At 41.0% G+C, this 22,592-nt stretch overlaps 1 protein-coding gene across 6 annotated transcripts in view; it reads right to left on the reverse strand.

Annotated features, from left to right (window-relative positions):
* The window catches only part of LOC139629549 (3',5'-cyclic-AMP phosphodiesterase 4B-like), a 51,225-nt gene that overhangs the window by 16,119 nt on the left and 12,514 nt on the right, over positions 1 to 22,592 (reverse strand). For 2 of the 6 annotated variants that reach the window (XM_071492233.1, XM_071492234.1), the window contains 6 exons: positions 20,988 to 21,168; positions 16,364 to 16,611; positions 11,011 to 11,199; positions 10,871 to 10,907; positions 10,076 to 10,146; positions 9,248 to 9,297 (listed from right to left, as the gene is read on the reverse strand). In XM_071492233.1, coding sequence (XP_071348334.1) covers positions 9,248 to 9,297; positions 10,076 to 10,146; positions 10,871 to 10,907; positions 11,011 to 11,199; positions 16,364 to 16,611; positions 20,988 to 21,029 — 637 coding nt within the window. In that variant the 5' untranslated portion in view covers positions 21,030 to 21,168. Of the gene's footprint in view, positions 1 to 858; positions 875 to 9,247; positions 9,298 to 10,075; positions 10,147 to 10,870; positions 10,908 to 11,010; positions 11,200 to 13,123; positions 13,254 to 15,059; positions 15,432 to 16,363; positions 16,612 to 20,987; positions 21,169 to 22,592 lie in introns of those variants that run through there. The other 4 variants (XM_071492238.1, XM_071492235.1, XM_071492236.1 and 1 more) reach the window with 4 other exon arrangements.

Here is a 22,592-nt window from a genome sequence, read left to right on the forward strand (position 1 = left end):
CCTTCCGATGAGGGTATATAGAGACATTAGACATTTTAACAGAGCACTCGCTGAACATCAAAGGGTTGGCTCTTTCAAAACACCTGTATGACCAGAGTTTGGGTCATTTTGAAACTGGCAGCTGATTCATGCACACAGGCCAGAATTCGATGGCAGTAAACCACTCAGACTGCAGAACAAAAGTTTACTGGCTTTGGTCTCTGGCTTCAGACCACTTGCGTAAAAGCAAGATCACTGAAGCAGAACTTCACACATTCATCTCTCGTGTTTCCTACAGATGACAACAGTTGGAGCCATGCTTCACTAATGTGACTCATGTAATAATCAGATTTGTGAGTTGAAGCTGTAATTAAAACAAAGTTATGTGCACACACGCACACAGTGGGAGTAGATGGGACTGCTGAGGCCATCATCACCTCTGGTCAATCATAAATACAGTGCTAAATGGGCTGACAGACATTTCACAATGTCACCAGTCAAAGGTGGCGTGACGAACTTTCAGTCTGAAAAACCTGCTCCCAGACAGAGTGCGAGGTACTTTTCCAGCCTGTTTTTCACTGGAAGTCTATTTTTTTTTCTTCAGCAAGTCCTAATGCTTTGGCCATATGCTGGAGGCTGCCCAGAGGACAACAGACCTCAGTGTGCAGACAGACCCCGTCTGCCTCCCCTCTCTCCCCCCTTTCCCTCCATCTCTCTCCCCCTATAGGGCCACAAACCGACCTCTGTAAGAGCCATCAACTGCACTAACGACCAGGGCTGGGCTCAAACACCCTCACCCCCCTCCCACCTCCATTCCCGCCCAAGACACCTTCCACTCACATCCACCTCACACTGCCCCTCTCTGTGCTCTTAACCCACCCCCCAAAACCTGTTTCTCTTGCTGTCTGGCTGAAGCTTGGTTTGCAGAACTGTTCTGTCTCATCTATTATACCACCTAGTGATGAGCTATAGCCAGGCATGGATGAAGTATTCAGATCCTTTACTCAAGTAAAAGTAGCAATACAAGTATAAAAAAAATGTTTCATTACAAGAAAAATCCTCAGTTCAAAATGTCACTGAAGTACAGACACATTCTTAGAAAACTGTACTTTAGTATTAAAAGTTAAAGTACTCAGTACGCAGAGTTGAGCCTCTAGGAGATGTTATATTTGTGTATATATTATCTATTGTTTTTATTACTAATGCATTAACATGTAAGCAGCATGTCAAGAATAATCAAATTAAAGGAAAAACCTACAAAAAGTGTTTTAGTGAGGTGCTGGGCCACCATGTGCCTCCAGAACAGCTCAGTGTCTGAGCTCTACTGCAGGGATGAACACCCTCATTTGATGTTTCGGTGATGGTGGTGTAGAGCGCTGTCGAACATGTTTGTCCAAAATCTCCAACAGGTGCTCAGTTGGGTTGAAATCTGGTGACTGGGAAGGCCATAGCCTCATTCACTTCATACTCATCAAACCATTCAGTGACCGCTCTGGATTGGGGCATTGTCGTCCTGTTTCTCATTTTCCAGTTTTTCCTTTAACCCTAGAACACTAACGTTAAAATTAGTAACACCATCACTAACGTCGGGTGAAAATCACCTGAATGCATGCCTCTTGAAAAAACCATAGATAGGAGGAGGGAAACAAACATACCATTAATGACATCAATGAGCAGCCTGAAGCTACCCAAGGACCCATGCAACTCAGACAGCAGCAACACAATGAAAATCACGACAAGAATCGTGTGGGTGAAAATCACCCGACGTTAGTGTTCTAGGGTTAATTGTCACGTGTGTAATTGTAATTACTTTATATACTGTTAGGTTGTTAAATCTATATATGCATCATAATGCATCATATATTTTGTTCATAAAATAAAAATCTGCAGAAATGTGTAACTATAACTTTCAAATAAATGCAGTGGAATTAAAAAAAAAATTCGATCTGATATGCAGTGGAGTAGAAGCATAAACTAGCATAAAACGGAAAAATTTAAGTTAAGTACCATTGCCTAAAAACGTACTTTAGTACTTCAGTAAATGTACTTCACTTCCCTCCACAGTTTTCTATGTGTAAAACAGCTTTACAGGATGGACATACTACAGAGTTGAGTATTAGATTTTTCATAGTGAGGTTGTCTTTAACACAGTGACTAATATGGCTACAATCATGTTTATTCATTCTAGTTGGACTTGTCAGGGAGTAATGCAGCCATTTACAACAGAGTCAATGAAAAAGACTTGAGTCACCACCATCAGGTAAAGTGTAAACAGCTCTGAGCTATCTGCATGTACGCAAACACACACATTCCGCATCTTGGCCTCACCACGTTAGGAAGGAGAAAACGCATACCTTGACACTGATACGTGCACATACTCAGCTCTGTTTGTGTTTGACTTCGCACTATACGTGGAGCTGAGACAGAGAGGGCGGTGGGGTGGGGTGGGTTGGAATGAATCACCTTTGTATCACCCCCCCAATGTACGTCAGTTTGTTCACTAGTGCGGAGAAGCAGGAAAAGAGTCTGACATGAGAAAACTGAGGGAGAAAGAGGGAAGTATCTTAATTCAACAAATGTTTGTCTGATCAGAAAGCAACACAAAGGCTTTATCTTCACAGTTGAACAGTCAACACGGCACACACCTGGTGGGAAAATACACCAAGACTGTAAATATCTTGAGGGTGATCAGTCACTTGTCTGCAGCAAAATTAACTCTTTGCTCTTTGAGTAAATCATTTGCATGGTGCAGGTGTGTAGTGAGTATTGTAGGTCTACACTGCCTCAAAGTCAGAAAATTAATATAGCCACTTTGTCATTTTAACATTTTATATATATATATATATATTGATGTATTTTCTACATAGTCTACATATTTCTTACGTTAGTTTCAATATTACTGGTAAAAAGTAAAAAAAAAAAATATAAAAAAAAAAAAAATATGAATAATATATAGACAGATAGACAGACTAAATCCAATTATGTGCTGTATGTAAAGCCTTTTGTTGTTTAACAGTTCTTAAATTGTTGACAGTGCACAGATGTGTATATAACATTTTTCTTTTATTACTTTTGAATGGTTTCATTAGTTGTGCCATTTCAGCCGTTGTGTGTTTGTGTGCATATAATTTGTTTACTTTTTTTTTAACTGCAGGACCCAACATAGCCTCTGCACAAGGATCAGTAACATCTCATCTGATCTGGATTTTAAAAAAAAAATCTGATTATGAAGAACAATGTATCACAGTCACAGAAACAGATGCCTACTTCCCATTTACTGATTGTTAGAACAATAAGTTAAGAGTTACTGTCTATCCATGGTGTGTTATTTTGATACCTCAATAAAAAAGGGTGACTGCTGTGTGGGACAGAATCTGATATAATGCTGTATTGTTACTGTGTCACTGTGGAGTAACCTCTGGGGAACCTGTGGTGTGATGGACATTTACAGAAAGTCCAGCCCCGAAACCACCTTATCGCCCTTTGTCTTCTGTTAAAAAACAATCCTCACTGCTGATTATGTCTCTTCATAGTTTACAACTGTGGTATAATCTCCTCACCTATCAAAACAAAAGCCTTCAATAGACAGACAAACACACACACTCACACACAAAATGACACACACCTCATCAGGGCCTGTTTGACAGCTCCTTCACAATGCACCATGGAGCTGTGTTGGCATGGGCCAGCTTGAGGGATGGGCCACAGTGAGGTTTATGACTGTGCTGACGTCAATGACATAATTCAAATACTTAACCAGGCTGCACGCTTCCAGCCCTGCAGATCCTCTCCGCTGGCTGCGAGCCTGGAAAACCTGACATGGATTCCTTCTGCGGAGCAGAGTGGCTGCTGCAGACAGGAGCGGAGCAGCCTGGCCAGACTGAAAATGACCAGTCAGATTTGTTCTGGCCGTCAGTGTGTGGCCTGCTGTCTGTCTGTGTGTCCATCCACCCATCTGTTTATTCGTTATTTCATATGTGAGGGAGTAGACTTCATTATATTCAGAATGACAGCATTGTTATATTTTTTAAAAAACTGTCTCACACACAAATGCTATAGGCTTGAATAAATAAAACAAAAATCGAAAAAAAAAACAAAAAACAATTCACCCCAACACACTATGTTGTTCCACCACTTTGATCAAAATGATACCACGAGGTTGCCAGAGAGCATATACTTCAATATTTGGATGTACTGTGGTTCCAGTATTGATCCAAGTGTTAAGTGCACAGTATGTAACTTCTGCTGCTAGGTGTCTCTCAATCAGAATAACAAAATACGGCGTTGGGTGACATTGTAAAGTAGCGTAGGATCATAGGAGTTGTTGCTTTTAACCCCATTGCCATCAGCTTCTCCCAGTTTAGAGTCCTTCAGTGTCAGTCATTCTGGAGTTTTTTACCAGAAGCTGAATTATCCACAGAGGTCTCCTACTCTCCTAAACAAACAGACCCGGTGATTATAACCGCTGAAAACACTGAATAAAGCAGCTTCACATTAAAAACCACTATATGGCAGACACAGGACATCAGGGAGGGGCTGGGGGCTGAGACTGCCACTAACCTTTGTTTCAATTGTTTCTCTGATAATGATGATAATCATGATCCAGATGTTCAGGAGCTTTTTACCAGCAGCCAAATTATCCACAGAGTTGTCCCTTTGTCCATAACTAATGGACCAGGGGATTAAAATGGGTGGATTCACTGAATAAAGCAGTTTCACATTTAAAATCAGTGATTCACTAATGCAGTTCAGCAGACGCAGGACATCTTGGAGGGTTTGGGAGCTGAGCGGCCCGACATTCACCTGGCTAATTTTCTCTGTTAACATAAGATCTAGACATTCGATGACTAAAATCTCTCATCTAGTTAAAATAGATAGTTGAAAGTGTATCTTAACAATGTGGCTTAAAAAACTGACCACTTCTGGCAGGCAACCACGAGACTGACACATACGCATAGGTTATATGTCATTCACAGGCAACCAAAAGAAACGGACCGTTACCATGATTAAAATCACAGATTTGAGAATTGCTGGAAACATTTGGGACAATGCTGGTGCACAACTCAAAAAACATATATAAGATATGTAGGTTTATGTAGGTGTAGTCTAACTAGACAAAATCCCAGAAGCTAATTAAACTTAAGTACTTTAATTACCAGTAATCTTAGCTGCAATACAGGCAGCTGAAAGAGGTTTGGCTGCAACAGTTTCACCTGAGATATTAGACTTCAGGTCATTAATTACAGACACCACTGTTTTGCTTTGTCATTGCAGCCTGCTTCTTCTCACACTTAGATGTATACACTACTAACAAGACTGCAACACTCCTGGCCTGATTTAAAACTGATTACTCATTGTTATTTATTTTCTCTGTCTTTATGCTGTTAGAATAACCTGCTAGTTCTTCATTACTTCTCTTTCAGGACATGTTTACAAAATGAGACAATAGATGAATGAGTAATGCTTATTGTGCAGGGTCCCACACCCTGGGCAGTTTACGCACAAGGTCACGTGTCTGTTTAGTTTCAAGGCAGAGAATGTGTATGTATGAATGCAGCTGTCTGTCATACTCACTTTATATCGTTTGAACTGCTTCAGATTCTTGGGAACAGGCTGACTGAGCAGCTGACAAATGCATTTCATTTCATTTGACACTCTTTTCAACAAGGCTGAAAACATAAAAAAGGAAAAAGAGTGAACTGATAAAAATAAGAAAAAATAAACTAATTAAAAAATATCATGATAAATGTAGGATGACTTGACCCCTGGCCACAATGGCTCTGTCAGGGAAGTTTTAAACAATGGTCCTCAATTTAGTACCTCCTATGAGGCTATGAATTTGAAGGGGATCTGCAGGATAATAAATCCTACAATAGATGTAGATATTGTTCAGAAGTATAGTTGAACATTTTGTTTAAACTCATTTGCTTTGTTGCTGAGAGTTGATGAGAAATGAATGAAGGTCGATACCCTTCTCATAAATGTCCATAAAGTAAGTAATACAGCCGGCGGCCATTTAGCCTAGCTTAGCATAAAGACTTGAAAGAAGGGGAAACAGCTAGCCTGGCTCTGTCCAAATGTAACCAAATCTGTTCACCTGCATCTCTTAAAACAAAATCCAACAGAAACCAAAGTGTAAAAATTACAATTTATATTTTTTAAAGGGGGGTTGTGTACCTGATCTGGCCTAGAAATAGTCCAGCACAGGACCAAAACCACACAGAAAGACAAAAAGTGCAACTTGTCATTTTTAATCCTCTGCTTTTGTACTAATAAAGATACAAGATATGATGTGTTAATTAGTGAGCTTCAGAGGGGCGGCAGGAGCTTCTTCTTACCTTTGGACAGAGCCAGAGTAGCTAGCTCCTTCCCTGTTTCCAATCTTTGTGCTGCTTCGTATTTAACATACAGACATGAGAGTGGTAAGGATCTAACCTTTCGCAAGAAAGCGAATAAGCATTTTTCCCCAAAATGTTGAAATCCATATAGCAAAGTGAAACTTCTAGCCCAGGGTACACTTCGGTTCCAGGGTCCATGTCGGGCCCATATCCTTCCACATCTGGGTAGATTCCAGCTATTATCCTCGGTGTTGGCTGACAGCTGGAAAATGATCTGTGTGTTCACATGAATTGCTCCAGATGTGGAAGTAGCACCTGACAATCATCCTGTGTATGGGCCAGACTTGGGCCATGGAAACGGGTGTATACAGGGCCAGAAGAAACTCGAGCATGTGGCCCAAGTATGGGCCGGATGTATCTTGCTTTCTGGAAACCAACACTGACCTATGTGACATTTATTACAGGTACCGGGCAACCCGATAGCCAAGTGGTTCCTGTCACTCTCTACTGTCCTATCGAATAAACGCAAAAATGCCCCCAAAAATATATCTTAAAAAAAATTATAATTAACCATTAGTCACTCCGGTCATAAATGTGAGCTTTGCCTTGATAGAGGAAAATTAGTTGGAGATATGTAGTGTATGTCTGATCTCAGGCTTCAATCAAAAAAGCACACAATATAAATAAGTAGTATGGTGGAGGACGTACTTGCACAAAATCATAAGAGGTAGCACATGATTATGATTTTCTCTGTTTTCATATAGTGGGCCAAACTGAAAGGATAAACAGGGCAGCCTTCTCTGGCCCCCAGGCTCTACTTTGGATAGCACTTCTTTAAACATTAATTTCTGGCCATTGTGTAAATATTAATTTCTCAAGGCCAGTCAAAGGGAACATTCACTCTGAAAACATGATGAGGTTTCACATCCCCCTTCTTAGTCAAATGACTAACCATGCACCCTAAAGTCCCAACCATCTGCGACATTATTCAGCTAGTGATAGCCGTTACAGATTAATTACCAATGTTTGACGGTTAAGGACGTCATAATCAAACATTTTCTTCAAAAGTGCTATTTATCAGCAGTAATATAGAGCAAAGCCTATAATCTGAATCAGTCAGGGAAGAGTGAGCCCTTTGTTGGCTGCCTGGCTCACGGGACTGCGTGTGATGGGGCCAAGATGGTTTTGTGAAGCGTAAACCGCAAACTCACATGGGGGAAACTACAATCCCCTCACGTTACTGGAGTAAGATGTTTAATAGTGTAAACAGCCTGCACTGACGCATTTGTAGCTGAGCTGATCTTTCTGTATACCCCCCACCCTCCCCTCACTTCTCTGCTTCTTGTGCACTTTCACCCAGTGACTGCAGTCACGTTACTGCTCTTTTTGTTTATTTCATCCAGTTTGACCTTTTTTCTGCGTCTCTCTGATCGCATCTGATTAAAAGGTTCAAAAACTGTGACGTCTCTCTCTGACCTTTGGTGTGTTTTCTTTCTTCCCTGTCTCACTCCCCGCAACGATCTGGTAAATCTCTCACTATTTCTTGAACCCACTCTTCGTCTCTTTGTCTAAGCTCAGCATCGATCCTACAGGAGTTCACACTGCTCTCTTTTAATTTCTGATGTGTTTTATTCTATTTCAATGTGTCCTTCTCAAATCCCTTTATGGCGGCATTAAAAGATTCAAAGAGCTCATGCTCAGCCATCTATGCTGAGCTCATGCCCTGAAAGACGCAGGTATCTGTTCCACTATTGGGGATAATATTGCCTCCCTGAGAACACAGACGCAAAACAGGAAAAATCTGTTCTCCTTTTCCGGTCGAAGAGTTGACGAAAAACGAGACAGAAAGCAGCACAAAGGAGGATATGAGGACATCTTTCCTTGTGACATTCTTAATTGTTATAGTCCTCCTGAACAATCACCATTACATAGTGGCAGGTGTAGACCGTATGTTCTTTGTATGCTTGGGAACCGTTGATGACGTTGATGTTCTCTGGTGGGACTGGAGTTAAATGCTGCAAAATGTGTCACCGAGATTTCAAACTAATTCCAACAAACATTTGTTTTTCTCACTTTATCTTCTCCATGCGTCACGATGGAAGGCAATAACGGGATGGTTTCACTTGTCAGCGATTGCTCAGTTAAGGTCAAGGTTTGTGAGAAGAGTGGAGGAGGAAGGACAATAAGAGACTCACACTTGTCTTGTATTTTTTCCTGCTGCGGGACGCTCCCAGCAGCTCATTTGTGCTGATAGGAAGTGGAGGGCACCTGCTTGCAGGCTGTGCTGACGTCAGTCAGGCTTGAAGAACCAGTGCAGCAGGAACTAATATCCCCACCTCCCTCCTCCCCTTCTTTCACTTGTCCTCTCCCTACTTCTCATCTACCTGATCTGAATCCAGACCATTAAATCTCTTTCTGCAGCTCTCACCTGCTTCCCTTCCGTCCAACGTGGGAATATTTGTGTTTTTATCAAGTCACAGTTTCCTCTACCAATAACTCAAAAGATTACATTTCCTATATGTATGCATGAAAAGGCTCAAGGATGACTCAGTGTAAGCATCTGTTACAGTGCTTACATGGACATTTTCATAAAGAATTGTGGTTCTACCCAAAGTCTTTCTACACCAATCACCATCTCTGAGTTTTATGCATGAAACTGCACGTATTGGGTTTAACGCCAGCTGATGCATATTCATGTTTAGATCATTATCTTTCATTCTTTTACATCTTTTAAATCTTTATCAGAGCATTGTCCTTCACCAGCAGCCAACATTTGCCTTCTTGCACAACCACCACAGTAAAAACAGTACATCACTGCATTGCATTGCATGCATGTTACAGTTTTCCACATTTCCCGGAATCATGACCTCTGATGAGGGTGTACCTAAACTCCACTCATCACACACAGAGAGGTTTGTGACCGTACTCACCTGAAAGACAGACTTTGGTGACAGAGGGCTGATTTGCAGCGGGAGACCTCCTGTAACCAAAGAGAAATAAATTACAAACTCTTAAAACCAAAAGTCCTGATGTGTAACAAATGGTTGCATTATTTTTTTCTCTATACTGTGATTTGGTTTCAGCAGCAGTCATTGTTGCCCCAGCACAAACACTAAAAAGATGCCCTGTCACTTCTTTAAACTGGTCACAGGTCACTTTTTTTTGACCGTGCGACACTGTCACAACTAATTCAGTTTTTTAGCTCAGTGACCCCTCTCTCTGAGGTCATATTGACTGTGTGTCCACCTCTGGCAGACCTGATGCAAGTGAAGCTATGGTGCTGACCCAGTTCAGTGATCAGAGGCAGCTTTTATGCACTCAAATGAGATGTGGTCACCTCCTCCTTCACTGAACATAAAATAAAATGTCACTGGGTCTGGTTTAGGATTCCAGTGGTGCTGCTGCAAACCAGCTTTAACACTAAAATACAACAGTCTCTGAATGTTTGAATCTGTATTTCTGTTCCTTCTTCAGGCCACAGCACCAGAAACATTTTCGATGCATTGGCGCCCCCATGTGAGGGATGTGGGCATCTTGAATTGTAGCGTCTCAATATCCTGAGACCTGAAGTCCACATGTTGATTTCCAACAAAAAATCATGTTGGGGTTTTTTTTGCCGAGAATTACCACCAGCACACAAATGACAATAATGATCCTTGTACAGAAACCTTCGATGCATAGCTGAAACCATCCTGCAGCTTGTAGGCACTCTCACAAAACACAAGCACATACTATATCACAATTATGAGGTGACTTACTTAGTGGATGCACATTGTACATTTGTCAAGGTGGTGAAGTTGTTCCTGACAGTCCGAAGGCTTGCCAGAACCTAAGAAATAATAATAATAAAAAGAATGAGAACAAGACGCAACATGTGGCAAAGGTAGAGTTGAAATATGAGGAACAATTGCATTAAAAAAAGACAACAAAGTAAAAAAAAGAAATACACAGACTACAATTTGACACTTGCAGGAGGTTTAAGAGAATATACACAACGATAAGGTGCAATCTTCACTCTCATATTAATCACAGTACTGTGATAATGCAACAGCTCCTCCAAATATACACAAGAGTTTTCTGCATTTTTAAGTAGTCTTTTAAAAGGTTCACATGGTGCAGGCTCATTGACTAATGGTAGTATCTGAATCATTTACAACAATTCATTAGCAGTGAATTCAGAGCAGCCTTTGCAGCTGCCTCTCAGTGCTAAATGGTGCTTGTTGTTCCCACCACCACCCCCCAAAGTCAACACAAATCAATTTTGAGCCTTTAGGAATTAATGATCTGCATGAGTTTAAATTCAGCACATTCATAACTGTATATTTTTTCTAAAATATGTTGTAACAAGGTGGGAAACTATAGCAGCAGAGCTTGCAAAATCTACTACAGACCACCAGGGGGCAGAGAAGTTAATTATGACTGAGTGGGTGGGGTACTTTCAGGATCCAGGATCCAGAAAGCTTAACTTCTAACAGCCCTTGGTTTTCAAAAATGCCTTAAGATAATATTGATATTTGCTGAAGCAGATTTATTGAGTTGTAAGCAGGTCTTACCTGAGCAAATGGAGTCACGATCAGGTCCTCTCCATGCCTGAAGTGGGATGTGATGAGAGCAGTTGAACTGACAGTTATATACAAACACACACAGCTGATGATAGTGGAGTCAATATTTCAGAGGGCTGTAAACAACTCACAGTTCTCCAACGATGGAAGAGTTTCGAGACAGGGACTTTGGTGACAGCTCGTAGTCGCTGTCTGAGCGGTACAGGAAGGACTCTCTGCGCTGGCCATGCCCCGCCAAGTTAGGGTGTAGAACCAGACCGGGTGACGCCTGCAGGTCTGACGGACTGCAGCACAATGACGGGCCATTCTCCACTTCAAAGCTAGAAGGAGCAACAGTACATAACAACAGTATTCAGTAGAAAATAGAGGAGAGGAGACTGCAAATATTTAGAGAGTATTTATTATCATCAAATGAATGTGTGTGGATGAGACCTAAATCAACTCCAGGATCTGACTTGTTGCACTGCAGGAGCAAAATTCAGAAATCTGCTGATTTAGATAATAACTTTAACCATGTGTATGTTTGATCAGTCATCAGTCTAATCACTTTCAAATCATCATCATTATGCACTTAAGACTTTCAGTAAGCTGCCACTAAGTACTGACTTGCGCAACATGTCCACAAATCCCATCCAGAAAAAAAGGTGGTTGCATAAACCCTAAAATGATTACGCATCCACCCATGGTCTAAAAACAAAACTATTTTGCTCATCTAATAAGTCAGTTATAGGGGGGTGGGGTGGGGGCAGCTTTATTGGAAACGTCCGGTCTGGTCTGTCTCACTGGAGTACTGCCTATGACAGCTTCATTTAATCCTCTCCAGTAGAAGGGAGGCAGCACAGAGAAAGTGATTATCTTCTTATGGTGTGATGACAGCCATAGTGTAGTGGTTATTTTTACACCCAACTATACTCACCTCTCTCTGAAACACGTATACAGGATATATTGTGTACTACAGTGTTTGTAATTACCTACCCAGGGACGGCACAGTAGCTAACAGCTGAATCTGGAACAAGCATCTCCTCTCGTTGCTTGAGATCAATGTTTTTATACATTGTCCTTGAGAAATAAATCTAATAAGGATGAACAGTCTATTTGAAAATTGAGCTGTTTAGCTATGTGTGTCCTCAGGCTTTTAAATAAATACATATAGAGTGCCACATAAAAACAACAAAACACAAAAAAGATAAAACACAGACAATGACAGCAGTTGTAGCATTTATGAAGGAACCAACAAGATGCAGAGTTGATACGTAACCTGAACATTTTATGTGTAAATGTAACACAAACATCTCCTTTTCAGGCAGCTTGTTTTCTGATACAATAAGATACGACAGCGGAGCCACCACAGATGCTCACACAGATACAATCTGTTTATCAACATGGAGTGGGAGCGGGAGGAAAGGATGAGCTACTGTGTAATCAGATGATCAAGTCTGATGGACTTCAGAGGTGAAAGGTCAAGGTTTCAGTGGCCTGCAGGAACAACAGATGGCACCAACCATAAATTGAAAAAAAAAAAAAAAAATATTCAAAACAAATTAGCATTTTCTTTTATTTTAGTCCAATTCTAGTGGTGGTCTCATGGTGTCCACCAGAAAACAAAACACTTAAACACACCCAGTGCCTAAACAACTCCTCCTTAATCTGTCTTGTAATGTTGTAATGGACTGACTGTACCAAAGACCTCTTCACTATTTGCCCCACATTCATCCCTGCCTCTATAATTTCAGCTACATGTGGGATTAACTCGGCACATATCCCACTGAGACACTCTCCGCCGCACACCTCTGCCAGAGAAGCTCAGATTAATGGGAAATGTGCAAACTCTGTTTACACACATGCTGAACGATAAACGTCATCGGTGTAGTGTTTTGCGTCATCCAAATCCCAATTTCATACAACGCTAACAACCTGCTTTACCTAAAACAATCTAATCTCTTAATCTGACTCGGGCAGAAAACCACACTATGTTAATGACACATCATATCTGTAGATGGCGATGAACTGTAAACTCTGCTACAGTGGATGAATCCTGCAAATTAAACTCTTTTGGCAATGTACTGTAAAGTTAGAATTTCATGTCACAATCTATCGTTGATGCAGTCGTTTTAAAACATAAGACAAGTAGAGAATAAAAGAAAGAAAGGCTCAAAATACCAAAACAGAGTCTATATTCAAAAGGTTTGCAAAATAACATGTTTGAAATAAGACATAATACAAAGAGGATCGATAAAAAGTCACCTGGGAGCCGAGAGGTGTGCTCTCCTGACCACTTCCTCACTGAAGTCAAAGTGCCCAACTCTGCACCTAGGGGACCTCCGTAACATTCTTCTCTCCCGTCCACCTCCTCCCTCATCATCGGGCAACAAAAAACACTGATTCTGTGGCTGCTCACTCATACACTTGCACACACACACACTGACAGACCCCCTTTCTGTCCAGTAAGAGGCAACGTGCTGGAATAACGTAGGCTTGGCAGATGCTAACAGGCAGATCTGGGCTGGACCACAGGGAGTGGACTCACAGTCGCTCTGTTAATCTGACCGCCTGCCCCTTTTCCCTCTTTATTAAACCACTGTAGATTAATCAGGGCATTCACCATCCCACCCGCCCTTCAACTGGCCACCTATGACACCATGTAAAAGCAACTCAGAAACTCACTAATGTGCATTTGACACAATGTGGATATTTCACAGTGGAAAAAAATGAATCCGTGACTGCACAAAGTAATGGAGATCCACTGTCACCTGGACTATGGCTCTTAGGTCACATCACATCTACATAAGACCACAATCACACGACCCTTTTCCTCTATCAAGGACTAAAATGACATGATTAGGAAGGAGGAGGATACAGTTAGGTTACAGGTCAGGCCCTGATAAAATAATGAATATTTTAGGTAAGAGAGCAAGAATGAAATGGTCATAGGAGGGACTGTTAGTAGGGTAGAGGTGTGTGGGACAAAGTTCCCAAGTGTTATGGAGTGATATACAGTCCAACATGATCGCTAAGAACATTCAGTTTAAGGTGGAAAAGTCCAGCAGTAAACAGGACACCACTTCTTTGTCAGACTGCGAGCCTTACAACATGACCTAAAATAACATTAATGTTCTGGTTCTGGCAGACAACAGCACATTGATGATCAAAATTCACTGTTAATTTAACAGTTTGTCAGTGTTTATATACAGTATGTCCACATCAGTAGAGTTGATTTACATTAACGCTATCTGAATAGTGTCACTGGGTGACAGTTGGAGGACTGAGAAGAACCAGAGCCTCCCATTATTATCAGAGTTAAAACAGAGGGAGAAAGAAACAGACTGGCTGTCTTTAAAAAAAACAAAAAAAAAAACAAACTCCAGCAGTACATTCAGAATCCAGACAATAAAATAATGACTGTGTCTCAAACTAAATAACCATGCGCACTGGTGAGCATTTATTCATGCAGGGGTCAAGAGAGACACTTCTCTTAAGCACAGTTCATTCCAGAGGAAAAACACTTGGCACTCTGCTCAGCTTGTACTTTTCAGTGTACTTTTCAACAATATAAACACATTTTAGAATTAAATAAGGGCAGCACCTTTGGCTTTATTTCAACAAATAAAGAACAGCAGCACTGTAAAGGCATGTACTTAGAAACCAACACAAGATTTGGACAAAGTTTATTCAATAAACTCATCTTTTTTTATCCTACCATGGCTACTTCTGTCTCTACGGCATCTGTTGGACATGTTAATCTACAGCATCTGTAGACAATAGTCGTATATTGTACAGCCCTTTGAGACAAACATGTGATTTTGGGCTCTACACATAACCACGGCTGGACTTAACTCAAGGAATGCAGGAAACTGTGGCCAGTTGTCAGGGTCTGTTAGCAGTGTTTTTAAACATGGATAAATCTCGCTGATAAAACACACCTCTGGATTCTAACACACACTGGTGTAGGGACATTTCTGGCAGACTGAAATAAACTACTGCTAGATAAGGGTTTGTGTGAGTTAATGAATACATCTTAAAATCAGCATGCATCTATACTCCAGCTCTACAAGAACACACGAAATAAACTGAGCTAACAAACAGAGACAAACAGTGCAGAAAAAGCTTCTTGAGTTACATTTCTTTTACACTGGCCGCCGCTTTCTCTCACTCGTAAAATACACGCCAACCAAATCCTTACCAGGTGTTTGCTACAGTGAAGCGTCTGTATCGACGGAGATGTTTGTTCACGACCTGCTTGCGAAAGCATCTTGGTGAGTTCTGTGGGGAGAGTTTCTGGCCAGAATCAACGGCAGCAACACCGCAAGAGTCAGCCTGGTCCAACCCGAACTCCCTGTTGTCTCCCCTGTCTTCCATGAGTGTCTCTGCTTTACAACCAAGTACAGAGTGATGGCGCTTTCCTGGCATTTAAAAGCTGCCGCCTTCCCTAGAGGCAGCTGCAATCACAGTGTCCAGAAAACTATCAGAGCTGTCTCTAATTCGTTCTATGTTATAAAATAAGAAGTTACTGTGTTGTAATCAGGTCTCATAGAGAAACACTGAGGACAAGACAAGTATTCACTCATATAGTTAGAATATAATAATTGGTAAATGTCGTTTGGGCAACCTCCCACATCCAAATCAACATGCTCAACAAACTGATTGGCTAATCAGCAACAGCTGGAAAATGACACACCAACAGTTGTGGGGCATCTGCCGTGTCATGCAATAAGGAGGGCAAAAGTTTTCCAGCTCCTGAACTTTCATCCAGATAAATGCAACAGAGGCTTTTACAGAGCACAGGATGAGTGTAACAGAGATGAAAGCAGCAGATGAGAGTCAGTGGACAATACGTCTCTGAAGCCTATAATCATGTGTGGTTTAGTGGGTTCAAAGAGAAAGGACATATGTGGCAATTTAAAATTCAATAATCCAAAGTGATAGCCATCATAAAAAAAAAGAGTAATGATACATTTTTCCTAAATTAATGCTGCCATGGAACAGCAGCCTTCTGTTGTCTACCTCACAAAGTAGACACAACAATAACAGCATGCTCAGTCAAATGACTGCCAAATTATTTTGTACCATCTGATGCTGTAGAAATGTTCTTCTCCAGGGCGCATTTATTACTGTAAGAACTGACAAAAACTAAGAAGAAAACAGAGGCGCTGAAAACACAGTTGTGAACTGCAATAAAATATTTAAGTCTTTGCCAACTTTTCTGCTAATTTGCAAATCTAATGTCAAAACTCGCTGGGAGCAAACAGCAGCCTCCCACTGTTACCAACGCACGCGGTGATCTCAATCCTGAACTAAAAACAAAATCATATATAGTTCTCAAAAAAAAAAAAAAAAAACTGAGAGCAAAAGCTAGGATCTGCATAAAAATGAAAAGTATTATAATTCAGCAAACATACAGCAAACATGTACGACCAACAAAACAACAACATGTTACTTCTATAGTGAAACTGCACAGTTGTATCACTTCCTTTGTCAGTGCCTCACCTGTCGGGGTCGGCCTGTGTGATGTCGATGCGAGGCAGGGAGGTGATGGGCAGGCTTGTGGGTCTGGCCCGGGTCACTGGATCCTCTTCAGGTGTGAGCGGCCTGCCCCTGTCCCTCTCCTTTTCTGCCTGTCGCCATGACAACGGAGGCAGCTGCAGGTTGCCAGAAAACCGCCTGTGGACTTTGCACACCTCTACCCCAAGGGTGCTGGCTGTGGAAAACTGTCCCACAGGAGGCTCCATATTATCCTGAGGGTAAAAAAACAAAACAAAACAAAACTGACAATGAGATGGACTGGATCACACCGCTTCTTCCAGACAGGCCTGGTGATGAACAAGCGTGGAGAGAGTGAGGGTGAAATGTTAGTATTAGGTTTATATCTTCTTGAAATATAAAAAGGGAATTAAATGATAGCGTGTTAAAGATTGTGATGACAATATCACAAAAATAAAAATATTCTTAAAAAGAAAAAAAATTTCCAAAATACAAAATTGTAAAAAAAAAACCACACACTTAACACACATCAACAAACCTCTTTTAGAGCGGGTCAGTGAAGTACAAATGTTTAAACACTAAATAAACAATCTGCCTGCTCTGCACATATCCCAGATTTAACAAAGTGCCATACAGCATACTGGCTATATTTACATTTTTATTCTCTTCATTAAACAGACTGAAATGAAGTGTTTGATCAAAGCCCATTTCAGGTCCCTCGACACCTGAGCTGCCAATTGACATTTTATTGAAGCTGTGCTGAATATAAATGGTGTGTTTAATGCGTCTGGCTGAGTGTGAAGGTTCCACTGAGGAGCCCTGGGTGCTTCTCTCTAATGACTGGTTGTAAATAAGCCAGCGCGCTGAGGAAACAGAGGCGAACTGCCAGAACCCATTCTGCATACATCACCCTCCACTTTACGCTCAGCACATGCAAGCGTGAATGAAACACGCCGACAGCTTTCAAATGAACATGGGAGGTATACAGAGGTTCGATGGGAAAGGGAGGAATTCCTAGAAACGCAGCTGCGGCAAACGAGAAATGATTGGTCTCTTTTATGTGTGTGTGGTGCAGGAAACTGGACAGAGACGCTGGGTGTGAAAGAAAAGTGGTTGACAGTGAATGAGAGTGTGAGTAGGAGAAAGAGTGAAGCAGCCTGACCTCACTGTCATCATCAGGGCTGACAGCTCACTACAATTTAACACAATCAACTCCCAGCTCTCGCCACTGACAGTATCTACTTCAATGCAGTTACTTGTCGGCACTACAGTCCGACCAATATGAGGCAGATACTGATATTGATGTTTGGAATTAAAAACAAAATCATAGATATCATCCAATCATATTTTTTAACATAAACACACAACATGTACTTACTTACTTTTAAAATGTTTTTGACACAGAAGAACTGTGACCACATGGGACATTTTGCAGTTGAAAATGTGGCAGTGATCTCTAGTGGAGAAGTTATGTAGTGATGACAATGCTTCCATATTACCTCAAACCTAGTTTGGCATTTTTGTAGTTTGTTGTTACTCATCACTGATACCGATATATCTGTAATAAGCTAAAATCAGCCAATAGATCAGTCAGGAGGATTTATCAGTGTGTCTTAGGTACTAAACTACCTTTAGTAATTATTTCCATTACCCTCACTACAACAGTCTTATTTATGCCTGCTCATTCATGCTGGACAAATACTGAATAAGTAAATGAGGAGCTCAAATTTTAAAAACATCCATGGTGGCAAAAGCATGTTATTCAAATATTAGCATAATGTAATCCATTATGCAAAAATGACATAAATGTGATTAAACTCAATGTTACTGTATGCTCGCCCAGTCTTGTTGTTTCCCAGAGGAAATTATTTATTATCCAAGAGGGAAAAAAAAACTGTAAATCCTTACATTTGAAAAAATAATGATCAAAATTGTTGCAGATTAATTTTATGTGAATCGACTTCTTAATGATCAGGAAAATCGTGACTAGCATCATTTACCTAAGCTTGGTAAGAAGTCAAAAGGAGCACTGTGAGAACACATGCTCATGTATCTTGTCCAGGTGAAGTGTCCAAAAGACTGTAACTGGGAATTATATCTGCAGGGGGGCTGGCAACACTGTCGCCTTCTCCCATTACATTTTTGGTTTTCATTTTTTCATTATTGCACTGAGAAAAGTATGACAGTTCAAGTCCAAATTGGCTGTTTGTCATGGACACAGTGCTTCTCTCTGAAATTAGAAAATGTGTTGTTGTGAGTTCTGTGAGAGATGAAAGGTCAAAATTCAAACTAATGAACGAGTGAGTGAAGTGAGACAGATTGGTGTCATATGATGAGGTAGAGAGCTAATGATCTGAGACAGAAAGATGGAGAAGACAGCAGACAACATCCCACATCCTCTTTGCAGTGACAGTGATGGACATTAATGGCAGAGAGGAAAGAATGACAGAGTAAACTACAAAAAAGATGAGGCCAGGAAAGTTTCTAAGTGAGGGAGGAAGGGACAGAGTGAACGGAAGAGACCACAGACAGGAGTCTGCCTTCCTTTCTGATAGTCAGTAAACACAGCTCTGCTGACTCCTCTGCTCCTTCTAGGAAACCCAATTTGTCTGATTTATTGTGCCTGTCTTTCCAAGACACAATCTTCCTGTCCCAAAGAAACGGGTGAAAATTAAATCGGGCAAAACACAACTCTGTTCCAACGACTCTGACAAGTCTGTATACAATATGTCACAGTGCCACCGCTGTTTTGCTGCCAAATTAATTATCAGTTGTGTACTGATTGTACCTCTGACATCTGGACATGTAATTCTAGTTCTTCATTGATCTCTTGTCATTGATCCAAATGGCATTAGGTAGAGGAAATAGTGCTGATTTACTTTGAGTGCACGCTTGTATATAACCCGAGAATGGGAAAAAGATGTCGATAATTTTAGAATTCAAAACATCAGTAAATTTAGAAACCTGGGATTTATCATATGTGCCCCAATATGGTCATAAAAGGACAGGAGCTGCGATGAAAGGTAAAACAATGAGTCTCAAACAGAGGTAGTGTAGCTCCAGTGTCAAACAGAGGTGGAGTGGGTGTTTTTCGATGAAGATGAAAGGCCTTTCTTGGCTGCAGAGCCTAAACAACTCCAGTGTTCTCTGGGTTACTTCCAAAAAGCCTTTTTGAAGACGGTAATATAAATGAGATCTTTAGAAGAGAAGCTCTAACAGCATGGTTTGATATGGTGCCTGAATTATTGAATCTAGAAGCCAAGAGGAAAAGAAGAGTTTTAATTATTAAGCTGCTATAGAACCTGAATGAAAGGTGGGTGATGGACACTCTAGGGTGTTGAGTGGAGAAGCACAGCAGAACCGCATTTATCTATTTTTTGTGAAATTAATTAATATTTAATTTAATTAATTAATCTCTATAAATGTTGGTGCACTGAGTTAACACCAGGGATGATGGAAATGAATCCAGGACTTGTTAGAGTTGTTCTATCCCTGAAGTCTGATATGCTGTATTTTTTTTAATAAATATGTGAGATTGTTCATTAAACCAAAATAAATAAAATGCTAACATGCATCTTTGGCTTTGGAAAAACTACAGCAACTATTGAGTCTTGCATCCATGGAAGCTGTTGAACAGTAATACACTGAAATTCAAAATATTTTAAACATTAAAGAAGCCTGCGCAAACATCCCTGCCAGCAGAAAATAGCATTTTAGATGCTATTAATTGAAGGACATTCCAAAATGAGATGCCGACTTTTGAAAAATGTATTCGCTATTAACAAAATCACTGGTGGCATAAAAGTAGAAAATCACCATTAATCACTGCCGACATTAATGGCTATTATACTGGAATAAATTATGAATTTCCTCCTAATAAAAAGTGAGAAAAGGCTGCAGTTGGAAAAGTTTTACAATATGTTTGCATCACGTGATGATGTGAGGCCAGTCACAGCAGGAAAACTTTGGCATCCAGAATGTGAGTTGGCCTCTGAGCTCCTGTTGGACAATGTCAAAGTAAATGATCTGGCTTGCCTGCCCAGTCATAAACACCGGTGGCATAGAGGAGAAACAGATGGGCCTCTCTGTCAGATCTCTGTCCTTCCTCCTCTTGTGCATGTTTCTATTCACTCTATGGCCTAAATGTCTCCTGTCGTGAACACCTTTCCTCCTCTTCCTGCTCTGCCTCCTTCTTCTAAACTCTGCGTCAGCCTTCAACTCTCTGTCTCAATCATCCCTAAGTCTCTCTTGCAAACACACAACACATTGTCCTTCACCCCCTTGTCTCGGTTCCAACAGACACATCATCTCCCTCTCTGCAGTGTGCCCTGTCGGATAGCGGTCTGTTGTGTACAGTACAGTCATCTGTTTATGAGTCACCGACCGCCACACAGACATACTGCACTCGCTGCCTCGGTGTATTCTCATTGTATCTCGGTTTGGGAGGGAAAAGGATGGAAGGCAAACGTTACAAAATTTACAATGAGTGTGAAAACTGCAGAATTAGGCTGTAAACTTTAGAGGTGAGATGCAGGATTTCAGATACAGAACAATCATGACTGGCTGTGTAATGTATGCATGGACGGCTACATGGTTGCACAGATGGAGGGTTGGAAAAATCAATACTTACATCGTCTGGTGTAACCCCATGTGCACTCCTGCTTTTCTTCATCCTGAGAGATGCTCAGCCAAACTCTCTCTCTCTCTCTCTCTCTCTCTCCCTCTCCCCGTGTGTGTCTCTGATCAGATCCTCTTTCTGAAAAGGCAGCTCTTTCCTGCTTCTCCTGCTCTGGGCAGCCTCACCAATACGCCTGCACATGGGAAACAGAGAGGAGGAGGCAGGGAAGTGGAGGCAATGATAAAGTAACCAGTTCCAACCAAGTTACTCTGCCTACCTCACAGTGAACATCATGTCTGCAGTTGCTGTCCGACTTACATTATTGTTCTGACTTGGTGATGTAGTTCTGGCTCCAGTAATTTGACCAGTCTACACTGTGTTGCATTACACACTGAATTACACAACTTAAACTAAAAAGCAGACATTACATGCACTGTGAGGGATTACCTATCTCAGCAGTTACAGGTTTGTACAAGCAGACATTCATGTTGTCTTGAAATGAATTGAAACAAACCTAGAAGGCGGAAAAAACGCAGTAAAAGCAATAAAAGCTCCAATACCAGAAATACTTTTCTTGATGCTTTACTTCTAGAAACTCCAGCCATGCTAGCGGCAGGGCGGCATGGCTCTAGGGATAGCAATGTGGGTTTGTCGGTCAACACCTTGGTCCAGACTGAAACATCTCAACAGCTATGGATCTTTTTTTCGTGGTTTGAAGTGAAATATCTTGACAACTATTAGATAGCATACTATGAAATTTGGTACAGATGCTCATATCCCCCCAAGCATGAACTGTAGTAAAGCGGGTGATTGCTTAATCTTTCCTCCAGCGTCACCTTTAGGTCGAAGTTTGTATTTGTCCATTACTTTGGTTTAAAGGTTAAAGTTCATCTTCAGATATTTTAACTGTATGAAAATACTCTGCTATGATGAAATGTTTAACATGGTTTGCAGAACAGTCGGCGTAGTGAGCATCTTTTGTTTCTGTTGTTTGTTAGCTTGTAACTGTCGGTGGCTGACACTGTTAGTGGCTGTGCCAATGCAAACTCTCACTCTTTGTAGTGAGAGGATATCAGATTTATTTTGCCCACAAGTTGACAGGTTTGGTTGAGTAGGTTATATGACGTATGAATCCCTGGCTGTCTGAATCTGATTTTATGAGACTGTCATTGGTTCACTGCAGTTCCAACTTGGAAATACACAGTCATGGTGTTGACTCCTTATTTAGTTCATGAGATGTCTTTTATTATATTAAAAAAAACATCATATGGACATGTTAGCAAGGTTAAAAACTTTAAGGTGGTCTTTAAGGTTAGCTTAATGGGTAACAGTGATGTGAAGTATATGCGATTGGTAGTAAACGTGCTAAGATGTGCCAAAACCAAAGCAATGCTCCTTTAATCCTGCTCTGTATTAGGGCATGACACACACACTCAGTTGGAATGATTCAGTGGTGAGATAGAGTTGTGTGATGAAGTGCATGGTATGTGCCTGAAGGTCTTTTAGTCCAGTCTTGTCTGTCAGCCTGTTCTGAGTGCACATGAGTGACTAATCTATGTGACAGAAATGAATCAATATTTTCCATGTCACTTTTGATCCACCCTGTGTCATCCCTCC

Source organism: Trachinotus anak, unplaced genomic scaffold (genome assembly GCF_046630095.1).
Source record: "Trachinotus anak isolate AG129_WGS33_773 ecotype Australia unplaced genomic scaffold, CSIRO_AGI_Tana_v1 ptg000012l, whole genome shotgun sequence".
NCBI lineage: Eukaryota > Metazoa > Chordata > Actinopteri > Carangiformes > Carangidae > Trachinotus > Trachinotus anak.